Source organism: Limanda limanda, chromosome 14, assembly GCF_963576545.1.
Source record: "Limanda limanda chromosome 14, fLimLim1.1, whole genome shotgun sequence".
NCBI lineage: Eukaryota > Metazoa > Chordata > Actinopteri > Pleuronectiformes > Pleuronectidae > Limanda > Limanda limanda.
The window spans coordinates 12,813,173-12,837,275 of NC_083649.1; the positions used below are offsets into that span (position 1 = coordinate 12,813,173).

General features: G+C 40.6%; 1 protein-coding gene across 1 annotated transcript in view; it reads left to right on the plus strand.

The window, feature by feature from the left end:
- Nucleotides 1-24,103, plus strand: part of jade2 (jade family PHD finger 2) — a 155,376-nt gene that overhangs the window by 111,165 nt on the left and 20,108 nt on the right. Inside the window, exon 11 of the mRNA XM_061086026.1 lies at nt 17,330-17,447. Within this exon, the coding sequence (XP_060942009.1) occupies nt 17,330-17,447 (118 nt within the window). The remainder of the gene's footprint in view (nt 1-17,329; nt 17,448-24,103) is intronic.

Genomic DNA, 24,103 nt, shown 5'->3' on the forward strand with positions numbered 1-24,103 from the left:
CTGATCAGCAGACGCATACAATCGCATGGTAGCCACATACATCCTCTATCTTACTTTAAACATGAGTTTTTGCATAAATAACACATTCCTGATACCTTCCCCTGACGCTATTTCTGGAATATGCATTATCTAATGTTACAGGACTTTTTGAAGAGCAACGTGACACTTTCTCTTCAGCTCTTGAGGAGGGAAAGCGTCTGCTGACTGACTCCGTCTTCTCTTCTCCGTTTATTTTTGGAGTCAAAGTGATATTTTCCCTGACATTTTCCGCCTGGCTGCCGCAGCCCGGCGCTTGGTCTTTTCCAGTAAGGGCAAAAAGGGCCGGAGCCGTGCAGCCTTTTATCTCAGATAAGTGGCGTGGCAGGCCGGCTGCAATTGTGCACCTCAATGGCTGCTGTTCAGACTGCTGGATAGTAACAACAATGGAACTCCTGAGTGACTTCAAGTCTCCATCCTGCTCGTATCACTCAGCCTCTAACCTTTTATCATCTTTTAGCTTTCTTTTTTTTCACCCCGTCTTTGTCCTGACTTTTCTCCTGCCTACCTGGTTCCCCTTTTCAGGACATCAATTGTATTTTTCTCCTTCATTCTTCCTCCTCCTATTCCTTTTATCTTCTGTACTGCCTCATTTTCTCACCCTCTCTCTTTTCATCTTCATCTTATTCTTTCAATTTCTAAAATAGTCTTCAAACATGTATTCACTTTCTGTCTTACTTCTCGCTCTCTCTCTGGATATCCTCACCATCCCACTGCCCGTCTGATAAGAGTTCCGTTGGATGAAATAAATATGAGGCGGGAGAGGTATAAATATTTATAGCTGCCCTGGCTGTATAATTCTGTACGGCAGTGTGTTGTTGCATTGTGTGTCTGTGCACATGTGCGTGCATATATACATGTAAGGAGTGTGTGTGCGCGTGTGCGGTATATGTTTTCAGACCCTTGGCAGGTGTAGATAAAGTGACTGATGTGGGGATAAATAATTCACTGCTGGTTAAACCTTAAATGCACATCATTTTGATAAGACAATACAAGCAATACACACACACACACACACACACACACACACACACACACACACACACACACACTCATGGTCTGACACTGACCTTCACACAACAGTAAGTGCACTACCCTCTACATATATGGAGATCATGTCATACAGTAATCATATTTAAAATATAAACATACAAACACAGCAAATTGTAATTCACACATGAGCACACACAAACGCTTCCACACACAACCCTTGATAGACAATTGCTGTTTGAAAAATATACTCACAAGCCTATTCATGACATAAGTAGACGGAACACAAACATTGATGCTTAAACTTCACTTACTAAAACACCTACAGTGGGTTATATATAGAAACTCCTGCATCATGTGTCAGCTGTGTTCCTATGCACATCCCTACCTTGACCATCTTGAGTCTATTTTCATTGTGTACCTTTGTGCGTTGGCGTTAGTGTTTGCCCATGTCTGCCATCTTCGCGGTCTCTCACAAATACACAGACACACACACTCCTGCAGGCTCACTTTCTGCGTTACACTCAGATAAGGTTGCGTCAATAAGTAATGAGGACGATATGAGGGCCCCCCAGTTGACCCGGCTCTTTAATATTTTACCGGGAGGTCTCTCAGAAGGTACCAGCCGACACACTGCCGCAGCTCAACCGTAAAATCTCACTTCACAGTAGTCGACAGCAAGCGGGGCCCTCTGAGGTCCAATTTAATAAGATCCTCTGAGAGCCTGACAGTGTAGTCAAGTCAAATAGTGCCAGAACTTCTTAAATGTATTTGTGTAAAGATAATGTACAAGGTGTTTCTGTGTTTGGGGGTCGGAGCTTTGGAGAAATCCAACTCTTTTTTTAGCTTTAGTTTGATAACTGAGTGAAACTGTCAGTTATGAGCAACGGATGCTTGTTTTCACATATTTATATTTTACTGAAATGATATCTATCTGCAGGTATATCAGTTCATCCGTCAATAATCTTTAGAGACAGATTCTACATGTGAATATACAGAATCTGTAGGAGTAGGTTTGAGTGCCTTGCTCAACGGCACATCAGCATTTGTTATCAAGGAATAGGCAAAGTTGGCCCAAGGTTTGAAATTTAATATTTTAGTGACAAGGGAATTTATATGAATTTGAGGCAGCATCTTTCTGAAAAGTCAGAACCAAAGCTTAGCTGTAATATTACCTGCTGGTTATCAGTTATGTGCTAAACATCATAATCATTAGTTCTGAAAACAAGACACAATGACAATTAAATATAGACAGGAAGCAGCTATCGCTGATAACAACAAGTGAAAATAAGATTGTTTTTCTGTTAACAGCTGGAAGGATGAATATTTCTTAATTGATTGCACACACCATCAAGCACACAGTCAATTTAAATCTAATGTCTTATTTTCACAGTAGTTTTTATAGCATAAAGGGAACATATCTTCGAGATGGTGAGCTGTCGCATTGAACCCTATAACCCTTCATGCTGAAATGTTGTTAACTACACAGACAGCAGAGGAAAAGAAGGGAGATTCTGCAAGAGCTTCAATACTGACACTCAGAATAGATCCACTCAGCAGAAATCCAGTCAGGTTTACTTTTGATTCTTTTGGTTTACACTCAGACGAAGCGAGTTGGATACTCAGAAGGTTTTGTCTCAAAGTTTTCTGCCAGACATGTCGATTTATCGTATTTTTTACTGCTATAATCGCAAGAGACCTACGTGCTTTTTGTGAATTTTTTGGTCTTTTAAAGAAATATACAGCAAAAAGAAAAGAATTCCATAAAGGATATTAAGTATAATACAGGCAAGGAATAGAATGTACTTCAGTTAAACTAAGAATCTGTTTTCATTTATTTGCCCTCATTGTACTTTATATAATAATAGTCTAATACTTCTCTTTTTTAGGTCTCCTAACCAAACACAGACAGATTTTCTTTCTACACGTCAAAACCAAGACGCTATAAACACATTTTTCCTCAATAACAGCCTCAGATTTATTGTTTGCCATTATAGTTAGCTGCAAACGTTGTCCAGTGTAAATATTGAATACCCAAATTACATCGGCGACATAGTTGAGTGATGTTGTCATTGTTGCCTCAGGCACATTTGAGTGGGTTTGAGAGCAGTTTTATGACCTGCTATGTAAAGAGTCTTTTGAGCAGGCATCTATTGGAGACAGGTGTTTATTAGCTGGAATATTATATGTTTCACAGCTGCAAAAACAGCCATTTATAGGGTGGCTTCACAGTATTTATAGTCAGGACATTTTTCTGTGATCGTAGTTAGTAACGGATTGAAGAGAAGAGGAGGATAACAGATTGTTTGTACAACTCTGCAATAAACATTGTATGTTTTAGAGAGATTTCAATGTGACACGTTGTAATTGGTTGTATGTATTTTATGGATGTGTATTTATGTATCTTCTGTCATTGAAGATGGACGAAGTGTCTCTACTTGCTAAACTATCCCGGTTTTGTTTGGAGTCAGCTTGCGCTTTTGATACTATTCTGAGCCAGACCACAGTAGTGATGGAGGAGCGGAGCCGTGAGCTATCGATGTTCCACGGACACACACGGTCGACCAATCGCAAGTCAGTCCCGTTTTACCCCGTTTTTATAGCCACAAATAACTAAGACCAAACTTAGTAGAAACATGGACACTTCAGTGAACGTCAGTGTGATAACAACTTAAAATGACAGAAACCATCTTTAAGAAGAGTTGACATTGGCGAGATAACATGTCTAATGGCTCTTGTGTGCTCTTGTATGCCTTAAGATGATTTTTAATGTCACAATGATAAACAGAAAATAAATGTTATTTATTCATATTCTCCTTTTTTTCAATAATCAAGACACAGGAGCCTTTTCAATATTGAGCTTTGATACCAACCCTGGTGTCAAGACTCTTTAAATCTAAGGTGAGCGGAGACGGGATTCTAAAGGAAGTAAAAAATGTTAACACTGATGTCAGCGGACTGTTTGAGGCCAGCATTGTAATGTGATCACCTGTTTAAGTTGCTTTTATGGTCACAGCAGACCGAAGTATCCGTGTGCCTGTTGGTCCTGGCCAGCCGGAGCTGCTTCTTTCAGCAGGGAAGCTTGTCCCCAGTCTGTAAACCCAGACTACAATAAATTGAAACTAATTGGAAGATTACAGTCGGCTGGGTCCAACCTGTTAGCACAGAAAGTCCATCACTCCCCTGACCGAGTTTCACCACAAAGCTCTGAACCCAAGTTTGCCGAAGTCTCCCACATGCTATAATTTTGTGTCAGTGGCCTCTCAAACCATTATGGAATAAGGTTTCCCCGCTGAGCCCCCTGTAGCATCTGCAAACACATTCCTCAGACTTCCACTTACCCCTGACTGACCGGCCAATAAAACACAGCCAATTAGGCTTTACTCCTTGCTGTGTGAAGCCTTTCTCCTGCTGCTGAGTGTGATTTGAGTCTCAATAACTTCCTCCCTGACTTCCCCTCCCGAGCAGAGGTGGATGGAGAGGAACCTGTCGGCACTACCTGCCAAACAGTGCGAAATTATCTCCAGAGGCTTAGCACCGGTGCATCTGTTCATTAGAGCTGCTCCGAGTGTTCTCATCATCCTCTGGTCTCATCATTAAAACCTCTGAGATTATAGAGCCTTATAAAATAACATATAATTAACACAGACGATGATGAAAAACATGTTTTTAGGTTAAGCATAAGAGGGATATTTATAAAAATATATGAGGTAACAGAAAATGCAAGCTTTTATGAAGTTGAGATCATTCAATCAGCGTCATATGTGTTTGAGAGCTTTTGACTTGATGTTGGGTGTACCATGTTGTGGTTGTGTTGTGTGTTGGGTCTTTTGCTGTTATGATGCAATTCAATTCAGTGTGATAGTAAATTTTTCAATAAAAATAACTATGAGGGATATAAACAACAGCGATGAAAACAGGGGGCAGTAAAACGCCAGACAGAGGAGTGTCACATTTTTACTATCTCCGGTGTCAAACTCACAGTGACAGCCAAGCAGCAGAGACACTTCATAACTGAGCTATGACAGATTGTTGCGATCCATTTGCTTTTTAAATGTTTTATTTTCTGTTTTATTTTGTAATTACCTTTTAGGCGTATTTGTCTGTATTGTTTCACTTCCTGTGGTCTTTCCAGCTGCCAGTTTTCTGTTCCGCTTGTTTCTGATTTACCATTTAGTCATTGTGCAGATATGTATGTTTAATTGACCAATCACACACTGGCGTCAATCCACCAATAATGCATCTGACAACACCTTATTTTAAAACCAACTCACCCATGGGCAATCAGATGTGTGTAAGTGCATTTGCTATTCAAACAACATGGGTGCTCGATGGGAAAATGAATGACCACTGCATTTGTTTGGCACAAGCAAAGACACTTGGCACCGTTTGCACAGTGTGTAGGATAATGGCTTTACGCTCATTTGTCTGTGGAAAATGCAGATCAGCATTATTTTGTACGACACATAGTGATTGTGTGCAAAGTGCGGCTGGACACCGATTGAAGTCTCTATTTGTGTTGTGCTGTACAGGGGATCTGTGGCACCAAGGATTAGCAATTTCCCAAAGCTCAGACCAGTCTCTTCTTTAATCCTTTCAGGGCTTATGCACGCTGCATATACAAGACAGCCGATCCATGATGTCTGGATACATTGTCAAGTGAGATTTTGGAGACAATTTAATCCTTCGCCAAATCCTGTTTTGTTTGCTGACATGAAACAATTTGTCCAATAAAACCTCAAGTAATAAGGTTTTTATAACCAGGATTTCATCTTTAAATATTTGCTATTAGATATGGTGTGCTGTGTACACGCTTTCCTGCCATTTTAATTAAAATGTGTGTGTGCATGTATCTTTGGCTCTCTCCATTCTCCTTCATCTATTTCTCTCTGGGTATGAGGATTCTGTAGAAAGGTAGAGGGGAGATAAAAGATGAGAGAGAGGGGGATGAGCTGTTGGTAGGGAAAGGTGGACAGAGTAGCTGGCGGAGGGGGTGAAAAAGGGAAGGAAAAAAGAGAGGGGTGTATGCAGCTGGACTAAGGAGTGCATGCGAGCAGGGAGGAGGGGGAGACAGGAGGGTGGTTGTAGATTTGAGAATGAAGAGAAGTAGAAGGAGAGAAGAGTGGAGTGCATGGAAAAAGAAAGGAGGAGTACGTGATTGTGGAGGAATGAAAGGAGAGAGAGAGAGGAGCCGAGTGTTGGTGTCACAAGGTTTATTTAGAGTTTATTGCTTTGGCAGAGATCCAGCTTCCCTCCCTACACTCCTCCAGCAGGCATGTCAGTGTGTGTGTGTGTGTGTGTGTGTGTGTGTGTGTGTGTGTGTGTGTGTGTCTGTATGTGTCTGTGTGTGTGAGTGATTGTGTGACTGTGTGTGCATGCGCGTGCTCCTGGACACATGGATGTAACCTCATGTGTAAACACAACATGCACGGTGAAAAATTAAGGAAAGTTACATGAAATAAAACATAGCAAGACCCACTAGTCTATTTAACTACATGTTAGGAAAATACATAAACACACACACACAGACACACACAGCCAAAAGCTGAACATCTGAGCTCTGATTGGAGAATGATGTTGCCATGGATCCCAGGTGGGAGTGGCCACAATGTCAGAGACTGACAAGCAGGAGCTAATAAATCATGTAGTTTGTGTGTGTGTGTGTGTGTGTGTGTGTGTGTGTGTGTGTGTGTGTGTGTGTGTGTGTGTGTGTGTGTGTGTGTGTGTGTGTGTGTGTGTGTGTGTGTAAGTGTGTGTGTGTGCGGTGCATCTGGGAGGTTTTCACAATTCTTCAGTCTGTGGAATCCAGCTGCAGCAGCCTCCACTGTCTGCTCGTCTGACCCACTTTTTACTCCTACCTTCCATCCTTCGATCTTTCCTTCCTTCCTTCCTTCCTTCCTTTCATTGGCTCTGTCTGTCCTTTCTTCTTCCTTCCATCCTTCAGACCTTTTCATTTTTTTAAATGCCCTTAATCCTCCCTCCCCTCCTCCCTCTCCCTGTCTTGTAATTTGGGAAACTGTTTCTCAGCATGTCATATGTTCCTGGTTGGTTCTTGTTTCACTGTCTGTCTCTCTCTCAATGTCTACCTGGTTTCCTGCTGATCTCTCTTTGCCTACAGTACAGACTCGCTCATATGCTATTCATGACTTATCTGTCTCATGCTTTTAAATTTTGATCAACCCGAGATCCAAATCCATTCACACCTTTAGCTTCAGGTCCAGTAAGAACCAGGGCTGCGGGCCTGTGGTGAGAAAATAATAAAATCATGAGTAACAGACCAACAACCTGTTTTAGCTCTGCACTCAAAGCATCTTGATAAAGTTATCCACACTGTCAGATTATCCAATACTACCAATCGTTTCTGTTATTTTCATGGGGGTGACTGTGTCCGGCTGACAAAGGCTGAGATTCTTAAAAAGGCAGCTTAGAGCCGTGTGATTTGGTCAATCGGGATAAAACTGGGATAAATGATGAGAGATGGCCATAGCAAGCTACACACAAGTGACCATGTTGATTTTTCTTTGACGCAGCTACTTAGATCAACACATTACAAAACTACTTCAACACATTCTTTCTAAACACAAAAACATAAAATATACCAGATTTATCGTTCTGGTGCAACATCTGTAAGTTTAAGGAGTTTGGACATTTAATACACATTTAAGTTAAGTGTGTAACATGAGTGTGGGTGTGCGAAGGTATTAGGCCCACCAACGACATCAACACAACCTCAACCCTTTCATGCATCGTGCTTGAGTGACTAGGTGTAGTCTTCTCATAAATTATATCTATTTATCTATCTAATAATCAAATCTATCTATTCCTGTACATGCCAAGTTAGAGAATGGTTCAGAGGTCAAGGACCAACTGAATTGATGCCGGTGTGAAGCTAGTGTCTGGAGCAGTAAATTTGCAGTATAGTTGCAAACTACAACAACAATAAACATGTAGTATGGGCTGCTTATCGGTAAAGAAATGCTACAACTCCTCAAGACACAAGCAAGTCGCTGGGCTCTTACTGCTCTCACATATTCTTGTCCACCATAACATCTGTCAAGTGTAGCTATGACAACAGGATGGTTAGTCAGGGTGTAATTCCCTTATTCATTCACTACTCTAACCTTTTAACCCAAAGAATAAATGGACTAACTTTGTACAACAGTCACATACTGGTCGGTCTCATTTCTAAAAATAGAAGCGAGTCCTTTGCACAGGACATGAGATACACATTTAATAATACCTTCACATTTAGGCTTTTTCAATCCAGACACTGCTTTTACATTCTCGTTGGCACCCGCTTGGTTTTCATGCTTCTGATCCACTTTGTGTTGTGTTGTTAAAGAACTAAGAAGATGCACACTGTCCAACATTGCCCACTGAGAATAGTGTAGCTGCTCTGTCGTTTGACAGCTTGAGTGGGTAAAATGGAGTCACATGCTGTTTTAGGGTCCTCTGAAGGGCATTACAGAGGGAAGGAAACTAATTCACACCAACTTACTTCATCCTCTGGGTAGCTGATAACATCTGAAGGTCTTTTACGATTCACAACACAAATATTTGTGTTCCCGCTGCCAAGGTCTGCTTTTACGGCAGCTATTATTTCAGCCCACAGTCATTTATACAGTCTGTTTAAGTTGGCAAGGCAGAACAAGTCCAAGTTTATTTGTTGAGCACCTTTCAAACACAAATGCATGTATTATGGCTCAGTCCACGATTTTGTTTCTTGAAAGACGCTTCAAACTGGAGGTGCTGTTGGTGCTGGAGCAGTGTTATTGCAATGAGACCATGGGTGTGCCCTCACACTGATGCTGGATTGACGTGGTTGCCCCTCCGTATTATACATTCCTGCCTGACCATGGATCCGGATTGGAGCAGCACCCCCTCCGGCCATCCAATCAGAGAGATGCAGCTTGTTGCAGAATAAACAAACAAGATATCACACGCTAGATAATGAGCTTCAGAAGTGCTGGTATAGCTGGACTTCAAATCTTCTGACTAAGTATTTTTCCCTGCTTTCAGACTTTATACTAAGCTAAGCTAACCGTCTGCAGGCCGTAGCTTCATATTCACTAAACAGATATGAGATATAAGAAAGGAAGGAATAAGTTAATCCCAAAATGTTGTGGATGTTAAAGCTCAAGACTAAAGTCAGAACTTTTTTCTGACGTCAGGATTCAGATGGATTTTTACGACTTTTCTCCTTTGCCCCTAAAACTCTGATCTCAGTTTGAATGGAGAAACAGAATATTAGTTATTATTTTACATTCACAGTGTAATACATTTACAATGATCTCTAATGTTCTCTTAAGCTCGTATTTAGGAAACCAAATGGAAAGCTAAACTTTTGAAAACATCATTACACAAAAAAATTATCAACAGCAGCTACACGCTGGTCAGTGATATGCAGATATGTCAATTTCTTGTTGTTGTATTTCATCACTAATTGGTGCTGCCTTTATATCAGATAATCAATAATCCACTGAAGCAGACCAATTGTCCTGATTACATGCTTCTTCACCACAGGTCTGTCACAAGACATCAATGCTTGATCGATAGCTTTACATTTCTGTGGTTTGATTAATTCATTATTTGAATATCCCTCATAGTTGAGATACTTGACAGCAATGAGTTGAACTTTATATTTTGTGGCTTTGAGGCAGCAGCAGTAGATTCACTTAATTTATGTCTCTGACAGGTCTTTATTTTCTCTCATAAATGTATAACGTTGTGACGGATGAGAATGCGAGGTGTGTAACTTATCTAACTGTCCCTGAAGGAATATGAAACAGATTTATGATCTGGTGCGCAGGCCTTTTCTATAATGGTGCACGGCACTGGGGTGTTATATTTTTGAGTTTGATGGAACCTTTTACTGGATATTTAGGGGAAATGTGACATGAGGCCTAAATGCCGATGTTTAATTTGACGTGATGTGATGAAAATGTTCGATACTGAATTTGTTGTTCTTGGCCGAGAGGGGAAAGGAAGCGAATCTATAGTTTTTTTTTTAGTTTTAGATCACAGATGAGATTATCTAAAACCTGGGCCTGCTTTGGTCAAAAAGTTGTAAAAATCTAACCTACAGATTACTGATTACTGATTACTACAGTAACTGTGAACATGGTATTCCTTATGTATCGAATTTTAGGTTGATGTACCAATATTGTTCTCAAACACATGCAGGATACATCGGGGAAACATTAGCATCCATATGGAGTCATGTTTTTACCACCTGTCAAATCTAATGTTTGCGCCACTTTTTGCTCTGTTTTTGGTTTCCACCAGCACCTGAGGGAAAAGCATAGCTGCCAAATCTGCGAGTTGATCACTATGAAAGTGGCCAACGATGCTCAATTTGCTTTGAATGATCATGATTATTGAGGTCGATGTGAATAGCAACACATTGGTGTAAATGATCCCAATTATCTCAGCTGTGTAACTAACAAATGCAACATACATCAGCAGCACAGTGACAAATCGATTTACTGTTTGGACTTATCACCACAGCAGAACCCCCCCCTATAACAAGCTGTCTGCATTTAAGTGCACAGTCCACTTTAATTATTCCAGTTGGGACTGTCTTGTTAGTAATTAACCCAGGCTCTCCATATTGGGTTTAGGGTGATATTGCGCCAATTAAAGATCAATATTCCGGATCTTTAGCATGCTGCCTCCTCACAGTTGTGTCTGAGTGTTTCAGGGCCAATGAACAGTCAATGATGCTCATTAGCAGGCAACACAGGTTTGCAGTCAATATTCTGGGAGCTGAGAGGTTCGGGTCAATATAGATCTAAGCTGGAAGTTAGTTTGAGAAGTGAAGAAAGAAAGAGGCTCTAATCTCCTTTATTCTCTTCTCTCTAATCATTCTTCTGTGACGGAGGAGCGTGACTCATTGCTCGAATAAAAACAAGCTGTGATTTCATCCTCGTATCAATTTCTTCACCACATTTACTGTGCCGTTTCTTTTCTTATTGCTCTCTGTCTGTCAGTAGGTCTTCACAGTATTTTATCACATGTCACATATCACCTAAGTCAAAACCATGAAATCCATTTTCAGCCACTTGGAGAGAGAAACACACACTTTCTTTTATTCGACTCTAATTCTAAGAAAAGCACATATGAACACATGTTCTGGTTTCTCCACACACACACATATATATAAACACACATTCCTGTTTTTTTTCCACACACGTACACACGCACATCCCCTCGGATCCCACTGGGGATTTATCTCAATATCTCAGAGATCAGTGAAGGAATTATTCCTGACGCAGGTCCTGCCTCCTCCTACACACAAGGACACACACTTCCTCACTCAGACCCACACACAAACAGGGTGTAGAAAATACAGTGAATAGATTCCTGATAACACTTTTTTGTTTGTTTTGTTATAATAATAATCAATTTTTGTTGTAACGTGTTTTTAATAATGCTCAAATACACTTTACACAGGTTAAAAAACAGTTGTTAGTCTAGAAACAGCATTGCCGGGTTGTTGGCATATGGCTAACACAGAACACCATATGGTATGTGTTCATGCCAGGCTCGGTAAACAAATTAATTTATCAAAGTAACTCACATGTTGTATCAGGTAGGAGGCAGCAATTAAACACTTTGACAGACGCTGGGATCCAGTTCTGTTTTGTAGTGTGGAAAATTAATAGAACCAGACCAATATATTGACCGGATCAATGTGATCAGCCACAGATACAGCATTGGTAAAGCACTGCAATTAAATATTAATTTGTTGTTGGTGTAAAATTGTCCTTCATTCTGCTTTAGTCAAGTTGTTCACTGTGACACCGGCATAAAACAGATCCCGTGTTAATAACACCTGTGCTCTGATAGTGACGAGTTGCTGTTTGTCCAACTATAAAAACAGCCTCAGTGCATATCCTAAATGGATAGCTCACCGAAAAATGGAAATTAACTCATTATATACTAACCACTATGCTGATGGAGGGGCGGGTGAAGTGTCCACAAAACTCTTTTGGAGTTTCAGGGGTAAACAGTGCTGCAGCCAAATCCAGTACATTTAAGTAAATAGGGATCTCTTCTTCAAATGTTAAAAAAACAACATATTGGTGGGTCGATAATGAGTGAATTCAAAATTGTTGGTGAACTATCCGTTTAATACCTTAATACCTGAATTTGAAATATTTGTAAAGCCAAATGTCGACCAGTTTATTTTTACTATACATGGTTTAGCCACACACAAACACATTCACACATACTCACACACTCACACACATACTCACTCTCACAAAGCGAGATAGAGTGAGAGGTCAGCAGAGGACTGGCTGTCATCAACCACTAATTACATAAACAGGTGTCTGGCAAGAGTGGTGTGTGTGTGTATGTGTGTGTGTACATGCTTTGCCATTTGGATCTTCCACTAGGTCCTGATGTGCAAAACAGAAATACAAAAATAGACAGTGCACTTCATCTTTTTGGTCATTTTGCACAAACTGTTGATTGTGGTAATAAACATGTTCATTTAATCTCTTTCTTTATTTCGTGAAATCATTTCAGGCACTGAAGTTTCCCTTGCTTTAACTCCTCGGTCTGTAGTCGAAGCTTTCAAATGTCTTTCACAAAAACTTAGTGGGACTTGATGAGTTTGCTGACTTGTGCATCAGATCCTCATTTGGTGCCAAGTGCAGTGAAATGAATGTAACCCAACACGTGCTCTCAGATTTGTGTCTGTGGGTTAACGTGTCTAGATGAGAGGGATAAAAGTGGAGGGGTGCTGTGCTTGCTGATTCAGAGATGGATAGCTGCTCGGGATAAATGAATTCACTCAGAGACGGGGGAAAAAGACAGATGGAGTTAAAAAAGAATGAAAAGCTGGACAGACAGATGTGTGGACGAGATTTGGGGTTTCGGTGCAGACGGGGGGGGACGGGGAATTAAGTTGTGGAGGAAAGAATGACGGAGGAGAGAGCTGGTAAAGGGCAAGAGGCAGAAACAGACGGAGGAGACGGTGAGAAAAGGTCAGAGGATGTTTGAGCCAAAGGAAAAATAAATTCACTTCAGGTCACTTAATCATAACTCAGCGAGCACTTAATCTGTGCAGAATGTACCATGTAGCTTTAATTTTCTACAAAATTATTGCAGGATGAATTTGAGCCTGTACAACCAGATAAGAGAGTGGATAGCAAGATGACAAATGCAATGCAAGAAATACTGTTTACATTTTTTTTTTTAAATATGCAAATAACAAAAAATATTATAGGCCCTCTGGTTTTCTTCATCCCCACATGACCCATAAGGTATTTAAGATAAATTTGTCACAGCATCAGTTGCAATAAGGTAAAATCAAAGCAACATAGGAAGCATTGGGTCTTGTGCACATAGTTGAAAAACCGCACTGAAAATGTGACATAGGTTAGGGAAATTATTGAAAAAACCAAGTATTTATTTATGCATTTACTACACGAGATATGAAAGTTCATTTCCACCAGCAAACAGACTTCTGTGACATTTGTGTTTCATCCTCATGTTTCTACAAGACCTTTTATTTCCAAAAATGTATTTGATTCGGGAATAAAGTTGCATTGCTGCTCAGGATATATGTAGAGTTTTGAGAGAGAGAGAGAGAGAGACAGAAAGAGAGAGAGGTAAAGTTCAACTGAGCTGTTATTTCCACTCCGTTTCCATGGCTCTTCCTTCGTCTTTACCTCCCACCCTGCTCTCTCTAGTCCCCTGTCATGTGTCCAGGTAGAGGTGGTTGATTTTGAAAACAATACACACGCACGCACACACACACACACACACAAACACAGTGTCCTAATCAAAGCCAGGCTCTGCACATTGTGTCCCAGTTGAGCAGCTATTTTTATCTGCGGCCCTCTAACAGGGACAGAATGGGTCAGATAGGCCGGGCTGACAAATCCATCAAGACCAACAGATAAACAGTAGGCTTGTAGGACTGCCAGTACACACAAACAAACACAAACACATCCAAACATAGACCCAAACATGTGTACATGTCATTCGTGTGGACACTTTATTTTGATAAGGCTGTTTGATTGTTAAGAACTGGTTTTAAGGTTAGAGTTAGACATTTATTTGGGATTATTAGGGTGAGGGGCATTTTGTCAGAGAGTGTGCTCACAAAGAGATATAAAATGACCAACATGTGTGCACAAACACACAGTGTGTAGCCTGGAGTGTCACATTAGCACCATGTCTCACAAACACAATGCTGTTGCACACATGCTGGATGTGGTTAGAGACACATGATTACTGATTTACTGTTGGAATAAAATATCCAGTCGGTAAAGTTCCCGTTTCTGGCTTGTTAGTTTCGGATTCAAGAGCTCTGCCTTGGACCCAATTACTTTTACTCCCCACCTCCATACCTTTCTGATTCTCCCACTCTCTCTCACATTTCTCTCTCTCCTTCTCCAGTCACTTTGTTGTCACGACTCTGTGTTGGATTTGTTTTGCAGTAAAAAAAACTGGAGGACTGGAAATCCAGTCTGTGCTCTACAATGAAACCAAACTGTGAGGATAAATATTTGTCTTGGACATTCATATTTTCGTCTGTAACAGCTCGTTACTGTTTGCTTTGAACATACAACGTTAGATAAACAGCCATAAACCTTTTCCTGTGGAGAACATGGGGCTGTATAACATTTACAAGCACCGTCTTTGGTTCTCTCCGTTTATAACACTCCGTTTAAATTAGCGCTATTAGCATGCGCTGCTAAACTCAGAGTGTCTAGTCTACTGTAAATGAATAAAGATACAAAAAAACTTTAATTTCTCATAGTTATCCAATAATTGTTATAATTTTCTGATGGCTGCCCCTTTTCGAAGGCTCCTTCAAATGTAGCCAACAATTGCGTCCTTTCATTCCCAACCAACAAGGACCCAATTGATTGATCGTACTGGCAGGATCCAACAGGTGGTTCCCTCCCTGACCAACCTATCCCAGAATTCATCTTGGTGGTCCTCTTGATGTCTAAAGAACTAGCTGTCCGGCCAGCTAAGGTGTAATTAGCAAAAGATCCGATGGTAAAACCGTCTACAGTCCAGTCTACAAAGGCATTGTCATCGTCTACACCTTCATAAACCGAGTCCTCCAGAGGATGCAGCTTCTGAATTGGGACACAGCCTATGAAACCCTTCCTGGAATCATTGTTTGCTTTCTGTTTCCCAAAGATTAGGATATTCAAACGGTTGTCGTTTCTCAACCCTCTGTATGAGAGTCGGCCAGTGACTTTGACTAATATTTTTTGGTTAAGTTAATGCAAATAACACCTCCTCACTCCTTGTCAAATGCTCAGCCAATATAGGTATCCACCGTCTGCATTCGTTTTATCTGTGGATAAAATAATTTAGCTTTTAACAACAACAACAACAACAACTGCAGCTTGGGAATCCACTTCATGTCTTATCTTTGAATCTTGTTTACCTTCTCTCCTGGCACTGTCTGCCTCTCTCCATTTTATTTCTGTCTCTATGTTAAAGTCTTTTATTCCGCTTCTACTTTCTTCTCTCATTGTCTCTTATTTCTCTTACATGGTGCCAATTCAAAACACACATTCACAAACCGCAGCTTGTCTTCATACACACATATGTGCTCAAAAAACGTGCACACTCCCACGTGCATGTCGCGGCTCTATACCCTCCATCCTAGCACATATAGTGCTTAGAGGGCCATATGATAGCAATTTGGTTGCATTGAGAGGCAGCCGGGCTCAGCTGGAGTTAATGTCTGAGTGGAAGAAGACGCTGCAGTTTATTGGCAGGAAGCAGCACAACGCCGCTTGACTCTTACCTCTGATTCGCTTATTACAGGATGCACATAAACCTGATGCTATATATTGCTGGGCTGAAGTGTTTAAGCATCAGATTTTCCACCATTTGCATCCAGCTTTGGTCACTCGTGATGTGATCCTGACTTAGTGATGTCTAGTATGCAGACAGTTAAAGTTTAACTTCAGCTAGAACTCTAAAGCATGAAAAACACATCCCTCAAATGTCTTCTATCACCTTTTCCCTGCTGTATTAGCAGAAGCTTGCTCATTTAAACATCCAGCAAATGCAGAATTATATCATTATTTGTCATGTTAGTGGCCACCTGTTGCATCTCCTCCGACTCCTGATGAAAAATGAATGCGTTGAAGCTGTTAGATGATCTACTTTACTCAACCGCTAGTGGCTAAGAGCGTGTGTTGGAAACAGGATTGATTAGATGTACTTTTTCCCAGAGCTACAAGTGTGAATGATTTTTTTTTTCATCGTTCAATACTGGAGTGGAGCTTAATTTGATAAGACTATACACAGCCGCACATTAGCATTTGCATCCTTCTGAGCCTTTTCAGTCACTATACAATGTGAAGACTGTTTAGCCTTTATTTATAATGTCTTTATTGTTTCAGTCTCTCTTTGCTCATCAGCTGACGATGAAGTAGTAATACATTCAGAACAGATATCTGCACATCAATGCATATAAAATTAAAAAGTTGATAGCCAATGCATTTCAGTCAATGCCTTCCGCCTCTTTTGGTACAGGACTGTTAACCCGCAGGCAACCAAAACCTGCTCAAAAGGGATTGGTCAAACCAGAAACGAAAACTGGAATGCTTCCAGCCCGAAAAAATGTAATCCCTCTCTCACAGATTCTGTATATTCACACGCAGCATCTGTTAAATCATTATTCTCATTTCATAATGTGTGATGACTGAATCAATCAATCATTCCCTAAGCCTCAACCAATCAGTGGTTCTCCAGTCACGTTCCATCCGACGAGTATTTGCTTTGTCTCTTATTCAGTGGTATTGCTGGTATGACGGACAAATACAAGTTTTCATTTTCCTGCTTCTGTTCAGTCCCCAGCTCGAAGCTCAGTGTTCACCCTTTCTTCAACTTTCACTGTGCAGACAATCAGGGAACAGAAAACACTGTCTCATCACATTTGTTTTAACAAGGCGATGCCGTCAAACTACAACCCATAGTGGTACTCTGACAGACTGTTTACAGCGTGTGTGATGGCTGAACAGTATTTATTTATATATTATCCACAGCAAAATTCCATGTCCTATTTTGGGACTTGCTTCAGTTTTTGTTAAAGGGAAGATTACTGTGATTGCTTGCTTCATTTGCTGGAAAAACAACAACAATGAAATAAAAGCTGCAAAGATTGGTGTATGTGTGTGTTTTTATAGTTGTGTCTGCCGGTCCTAATGATTGTGTGTGTGTTTTCCTCACTGACGGTTTTCTGTTTGTCCATGCACTGAATCTTGATGAGATGAGAGAATACTGAGTGTAACAGAGATGTCTTGTGTTCCAGGTGCGTAACCTGTGTTACATGGTGACACGGAGGGAGAAAATGAAACACACCCTGTGCGACCTCCAGGAGAAAATCTTCCACCTGCAGATACAGCTACTGGAAGAGGACATGGCTGGAGGTAAGAGCCAAAACATGAGTGTGTATTTGGATATTTTGTTTTCTTTCCAGACACCTGAACAGTTACTTCTCAGTCTCTCCAGCACTGCAGCCAAGACCACCAACACACACACAGTTTGGAAAAAACCTCAACTGCATGACGGTTAAATCCAAACCCTTGTTGGCTGAGTGTGGTGGGTGGACAGTTTTGGAAAGGGCCTGTCATTGTTTTTGCACAGTAGACCACACTTGACACCTGCACAGCAAAGAGCACTGAGCGCCGGGGCTCGATTTCCTGTCCACTCTACACAGATGAATAACCCTGATGCGTTTCATGCTGCTGCCCTGTGATGGAGATCAGGAGGGATGGATTTAGCTGGTTGAGTTGATGCTGCTGTGTTCTGCGCAAAAATGAGGTTTGTATGTCAGGTCAAGGATGAGCTTGGCTTTTTTAGCTTAGCAGACCTTTTACATGCACAAAACAACGATACGACATATGGGGAAGGAAAACTGAAAAGCATAATATGGGTAGTTACTGATTGAAGCGTTATTGGACATAGACTCATCCAGATTCTCTTCCAGGGACTCTTTGCCTTTCCACCCCGGTCTGGACCTTTTTACATCTAGTAAGACTGAATCTGAGGATCTAAAAGAAGGCTCCTAATAGAGGAATCTAGGTTGTATGCAGAGGTAGTGTGTTGGCACAACCTGTATATAACACTGTTGGTGTTTAACTGCCATAAGTTTAATAGATATGTCCAGCAGATACTGGAAAAAGACCATAGTCATCAAGAACAATTTTTATAAAAGGGATAGTTCACCAAGAAATGAAACTTATCCTCTCACCCCTATGCCGATGGGGGCTCAAATACTTCACACACACACACCTTCATCAGCATAGGTGTGAGCAGATAACTAGTGAATTTTCATTTTTGGATGAACTATCCCTTTAAGGTTAATATCTGCAAAGCCTTAACTTTTCCAATGACAGATAGATGAGAATCTATGTGTGTGTGTGCATGTGCACAGTGGGTTGTCAATGTAAGTATATTGATCCATCAAGGTTTTGTATTTTTTAGCTTGTATTTCCTATATTTACACAAATTAAAAATTGTGATCGAAGTCGTCACATTGGCTGCCAGATTTCAAAACGGTTGTTGTCACGGTGATGAAGGCAAAAATGATAGTGACCTGTATTTGTGCAGTATAATGTTCGAGAATCACGTTCTTGTTGTCGTGACCTGGAGCTGTCATGCTGATGACAGTCATAGCCTGTTGTCATGGTAATACCACTGATATCTCGCTGGCCTAGTAATGATAGTTAACTCTTGTCAGCCTGCCCCTGTAGCTGTGTTGTGGAGTGTGTGTGTGCATGAGTGCATGAGAGTGTGCGTGTGCCTAGGGTGCTCAATTTGCACTACTCATCATTGCAGAGGAAGGCTGCACACACACACACATCTATGCACTGAACTAAATCTTACTCTCAAACTCCCTGTGTCTCTCACCAATACACACACACACACACACACACACACACACACACACACACACACACACACACACACACACACATACAGTGCAGAGCTCCTGACTCAGCAGATTGCTGCCATCAGGTACCGGGAGCTGTGCTGCTGGCACTGAACGGCCATATCTATTCACACTGCCACAGGAGTTAGATTAGACGGGATAGTTGATGTGTGTGTCTGTGATTGTGTATGTGCGTGTGTGCGTGCGTGCGTGTGTGTGTGAGCAGCAGAGAGTGAAGGATGAGGTTGTCTGCAATAATTATTTGGCCTTTCTCTCACCTTGTATCTACCTCTTGCCTCTGCCTCTTTTATCGTTCTCTCTTATTTCTTCACTCCCTTTTCCTTCATCCTCTTTTTTCACCTATTTTTCTAATCTGTTTCTGTCGCGGCCCTTCTTTAAGTTTTGGTGGATTGAGTGGACCATAATGAGACTGAGACTGTAGTGACTCCAGTCCAGTGGGTGGCAGTAATGCACCTCTAGGCTAGTTTGCAAGCCGCCAACAAACAAAAAATACGAAAAAGCGGAGAATGAAGTGATTACACAATCTGCGGAAGAAGTGAAGTTACTTTTTAATTTACTAAAACCTGTCATAATGAAAAATGGTGGTTTAGCCGATTTGCGAAAAATATAACCAATTTAATGTCAAAACCAGAAATCAACAACATGTATAGTTTCTTACAACGCTTACATTTCCCTGTCTTTTCCTCTACTTGGTTGTCTCATACGACACGTGTTTTGTTTTAATCAGTTCATCAGTTGTGTTAGTTTGACTTCTGTTGGCCACACTAACTAATTGTGTAACAACATTGTGTAAAGTTTATTTTTACAGACTGAAACACAGACCTATTTGTATTCAGATAACTTGTGTGTAGCCACAGTAGGATGGAAAAAATGTATATATTTATCCATAAATACTTATAGAGCATTTAATAGTTTTGATCTTATACGATGTGTTTTAAAAGGGTTCATATTGCCAGATAAATCAGATAAATGCTTCACGATAGTAAAAATCAAATTTTTATAAACCTGCACTGACACACTGAGCCTATTCCCTCCATCAGCAGCACTATGCTTCCTCCCCACACGTCTCTGTGGGCTTGTTTCCATGTGGAAAACACACACGTCTCTCCTCTAACCCAACTTAAACAAAAACCACTAACCTCTGTCCGCCTGTCTGTCTCTCACGGCACTTCATCTGTCATGTTCCACACGCCATCTGCCAGTCGGCCCGTCCGCCCTTCCTGTTTATCGGCCTGTCTGTCATGTCAGGGGCTGCTCTCGTCATGCTTTGAGAATGTTGGCGTGTTACCAGCGAGGCGGACAGGGAGACAGGTTCTTATCCCTGTGGTCTCACATGGAGTCAGAGGAGCTCCATGATGCTGCAAGTCCACCAGAGTAAACTCATTCCAGAATAACTCAGACACGATGAAGTAAAAGTTCAATACAGTGATTCCAAACATCAACAAGTTTTTCTTAATTTTACATGAAGAAACAAAATTTAAAAAAAACATTTATAACAAGTCGTCACACCCAAAATACCAGAAAAATTAACTTCGTTTTAGCTTGGGCAAAAAAAATCTAGATTGTGATTTAAAAGAAAGTGTCATCATTAATAATAATTAACACGTGAATTAAATTCTTGGGTAGATTAATTTAATTAACAGGAATTATTGTAAAATGTATTTTATACAGTGATTATTTAAATACCAAGGGTTGGTAAAAGCTAATTTAAAGACTTATTTAAAGGCACTTTGGCTGAACAGGTTTTCTTATAATGTTTTTACTATGTATACGTAAAGTTAATGTTTATGAAGCAATAAACCTTAAGATAACAGGAATTTCTTCCTTATCATTATCACATTCAGAATCTTACAGTAAATTTTTTGTTGTTCATTCATTTTGTTGTTTGTTTTTGATAATGGAAAAAATGGCACTTGATGGATTTCTCTACAGCTTGTCAGTTTCCTCGTAGGAACCATCGCTCATCCATAACTGAAATTGTATTCATACACACCAGTGTTAATTTTGGCAGCTATTTTTGATTTAGTCTTAGTCTTTAGACGAAAATGCATATTAGTTTTAGTCACATTTAGTCATTTTTATCCTAGTTTTATTCTAGTTTTCGTCGACGAAAACTCAGAACATTTTAGTCTAGTTTTAGTCGACGAAAACGAGTTACATTGTAGTCTAGTTGTAGTCACATTTAATAGCCACATTAAACTCCTTATCTTCCCTTCTCAGGTCCAGGGACCCCCTGTGTTGTGTCTACAACTGCGTACTAGTCTAGCTTTCAGTACTTAGGTTGTCCATTAGATGTCCCTCCTATAGGTCTATAGCAGGGGTCGGCAACCTTTACTATCAAAAGAGCCATTTTGCCCCCTCTTCCCCCAAATAAAATTTGTCTGGAGCCGCAAAACATATTTGATAACAAAGCTGATAAAGTTTTATATAAAGTTATACTATACTAATCTGTAGATTATTGCATTTATGAAATTATAGAACAACAATAAAGAAAACTGTTGACATTTTATTTATTTTTACCTGTTACAACAAAGGGAAACACCAAATGCTTATGAAGAGGAGAAGAAAATACACAGGCAAGTGTAGGCCTACTTTGAAATAAATTAAACGCAGAACTATGTAGGGTTATTTGAGTCATCCCCATATTTGTGGGAAATGTATGAAATAATAAGTACCCTATTTTGAAATAAATAAAAACATATAGCTGCAGCCTATATATTTTATTTGGCGTTGGCGAAATGTGAAAACAAAAAGTGAAAGCAGATCAGACTGGAGGAAGACACAGAAACTGAAGCTCGGTAGAAACCAGCTGCAGCTTCTGCTCTGGTCAAGAAGCTGCGGCGCTGATCTCAGAGCAGCTGAGACCAGAGAAACTCTGTGTTTTCAGTGTTTCCATAGTTAAGAAGCAGCCGGTGAGTCAGTGACCGGCCTGCTTCACGTGAACGAGCTCTTATCTCACTGTGTCTCTCTGAGCGAGTGCGCGGCTGCAGGGGGCGGAGTCTCTGGATTGGAGCGCTATCTGGGACCTCACACACGCACACACACACAGACACTCGCCGCTCCGGGTACTTCATGACGGCCTGATACGATTATGTTTTTAAAAATTGTTGTGACTTAGTCAACCGCCAACATTTTTGTTTCGTCTCGTCTCGTTAACGAAAATTAAAATAGATTTCGTCATAGTTTTTATTTTCAAAGATCCGTTTGCGTTACGTCTTCGTCTCGTCTTAGTCATGGGAAAAGGGGCGTTAACGAATATTTTTCGTTAACGTTATCGTCAACGAAATTAACACTGATACACACCTGTGTGTATCCCACCATTTTTAGGGATCTATCAGAATTTTTTGCAAGTCATGATTCTAGGTGTAGACTTTAGAAACTAGATTACTATTCGAATCAAAAGACACACAACCACACACACACACACACACACACACACACACACTGTTATTTGAATGCAGTAATTGCACAACATTTACAATCTAGGTAAAAACCCGAAATGTGACAAGTTGACAGAGTGTTGGCGGATCGTATTGGCCTCTCTAAACTACTCTTAAAAAGTAGTGTGTGTGGGTGGGTCTGTGTCAGTGTGTGCGTAAGTGTGTGTGCATGCACAGGTGTGTGAGGAAGACAGAGAAAATAAGGATGGAGGAGGAGGAGGATGGGGCAAGAAGGGGATAGGATGAAATACAGATTGGAGGAAGAGAGAGAAACAAGTGGTGCTGATGAGAGAGAAAGGAGAATGTGAGTGTGAACGGACAAAAGAGAGGGAGGAGAGAGGGAGGACAAGACAGAAACTTTTTCACATTGCACTAATGAGCTCAGGTAAGAAATGGGACACAGTGGCTACACACACACAGAGACACACATACATACACACAGTGCAGTTCAGCACTCCTAGAAAGAGGGGAAATTAATCACACACTTCAAAAAGATGAATCCCCCGGTGCTGTTGCGCCTTTTTATACTAGAAAGGGAAGGAGGTGTGGAGGGAGGGATAATATCGCAGAGTTGGAGAGAAAGGGAGCAGCAGAATGTAAAGCCCAAAGAGGGGAAAAGCAAAGATCTGAAAAAAATGTGTTTTAAAAAGGTTTCCACTGCTGATAGTTGGATTTGTGCTGAGATTACAACCTGCAAGGGGAAAGCTCCCACATGTTCAAGCAGAGCCTGCAGGCGTCCTTGAAAACCCAAAGACTTAGTTTTCCTTCTTTTCTGAGCTGTAGAACATTGAAAAGAACAAGATCAGATTAGGGGGGGGGGAATGGGGAATGTGTTGAAAAATGATCAGAGGATAAGATGGTCCTCCTGTCAAAAGATAAAAAAAAGGGAGAAATTACAATGCGGGAGCTGTGCGAGGAAGGCGTCCCTCTGGGAGTTCCCTCAAAGATCCCCTGGCGTTAATGGCCTCCACAATTTCAGCAAAAGCCATAAAAGTAAATTGGAAAAAGAGAGAGAAGTGTCTGGTGCGCTCTTCAAAATCCTTCTTTATGAAAGAAGTTTAATACAGTCATGCAATACTCCTGCCACCTTCACACTAACACTACATGTCAGACTTCATTAAGGATTCACTGAAGTCACCCTGTGGTTCACACTTCAGCAACACAGTACCAGGATGTAAGCCTGTGTTCATGCTTAATAAGTCTCAGATTGGATAGTTTTCAGCTATGAGAAAAGCCAAGTGTTCAAACTTGAAACCTGTTCAAACACCGCCACATCAGGACGTGTTAAATATATAATATGTAGGAATTCTTCATTAAAATCCGCTTTACCCATCTCTGCTTTAACTGACTGGGTAAACGAAGTAGGAAAAAGGAAAAACGCACCGTTAGCCAGTTAGATAACTTTAATCCATGAACATAATTAGTCACATCAGGTAGATTAAAATCCTGTTGATTTAATCACCATTACCAATTATGTGACCTGCAAAATTCAATCGATCAATCGAACTTTATCTTTCATACAGGTTAGTGGAGTAAAATAATTAGAAAGAACAGATTTTTAGAAAGCTGACAATGGAACACTCAAACAAAACAGATTTGAAAAGTATTTTGTAATCTTTACTGAGATAATTTTGTAGAGACCTTGATCAGTGCAAACAAAGCTGCATCCAATCCCTCTTCTATTCAGTGT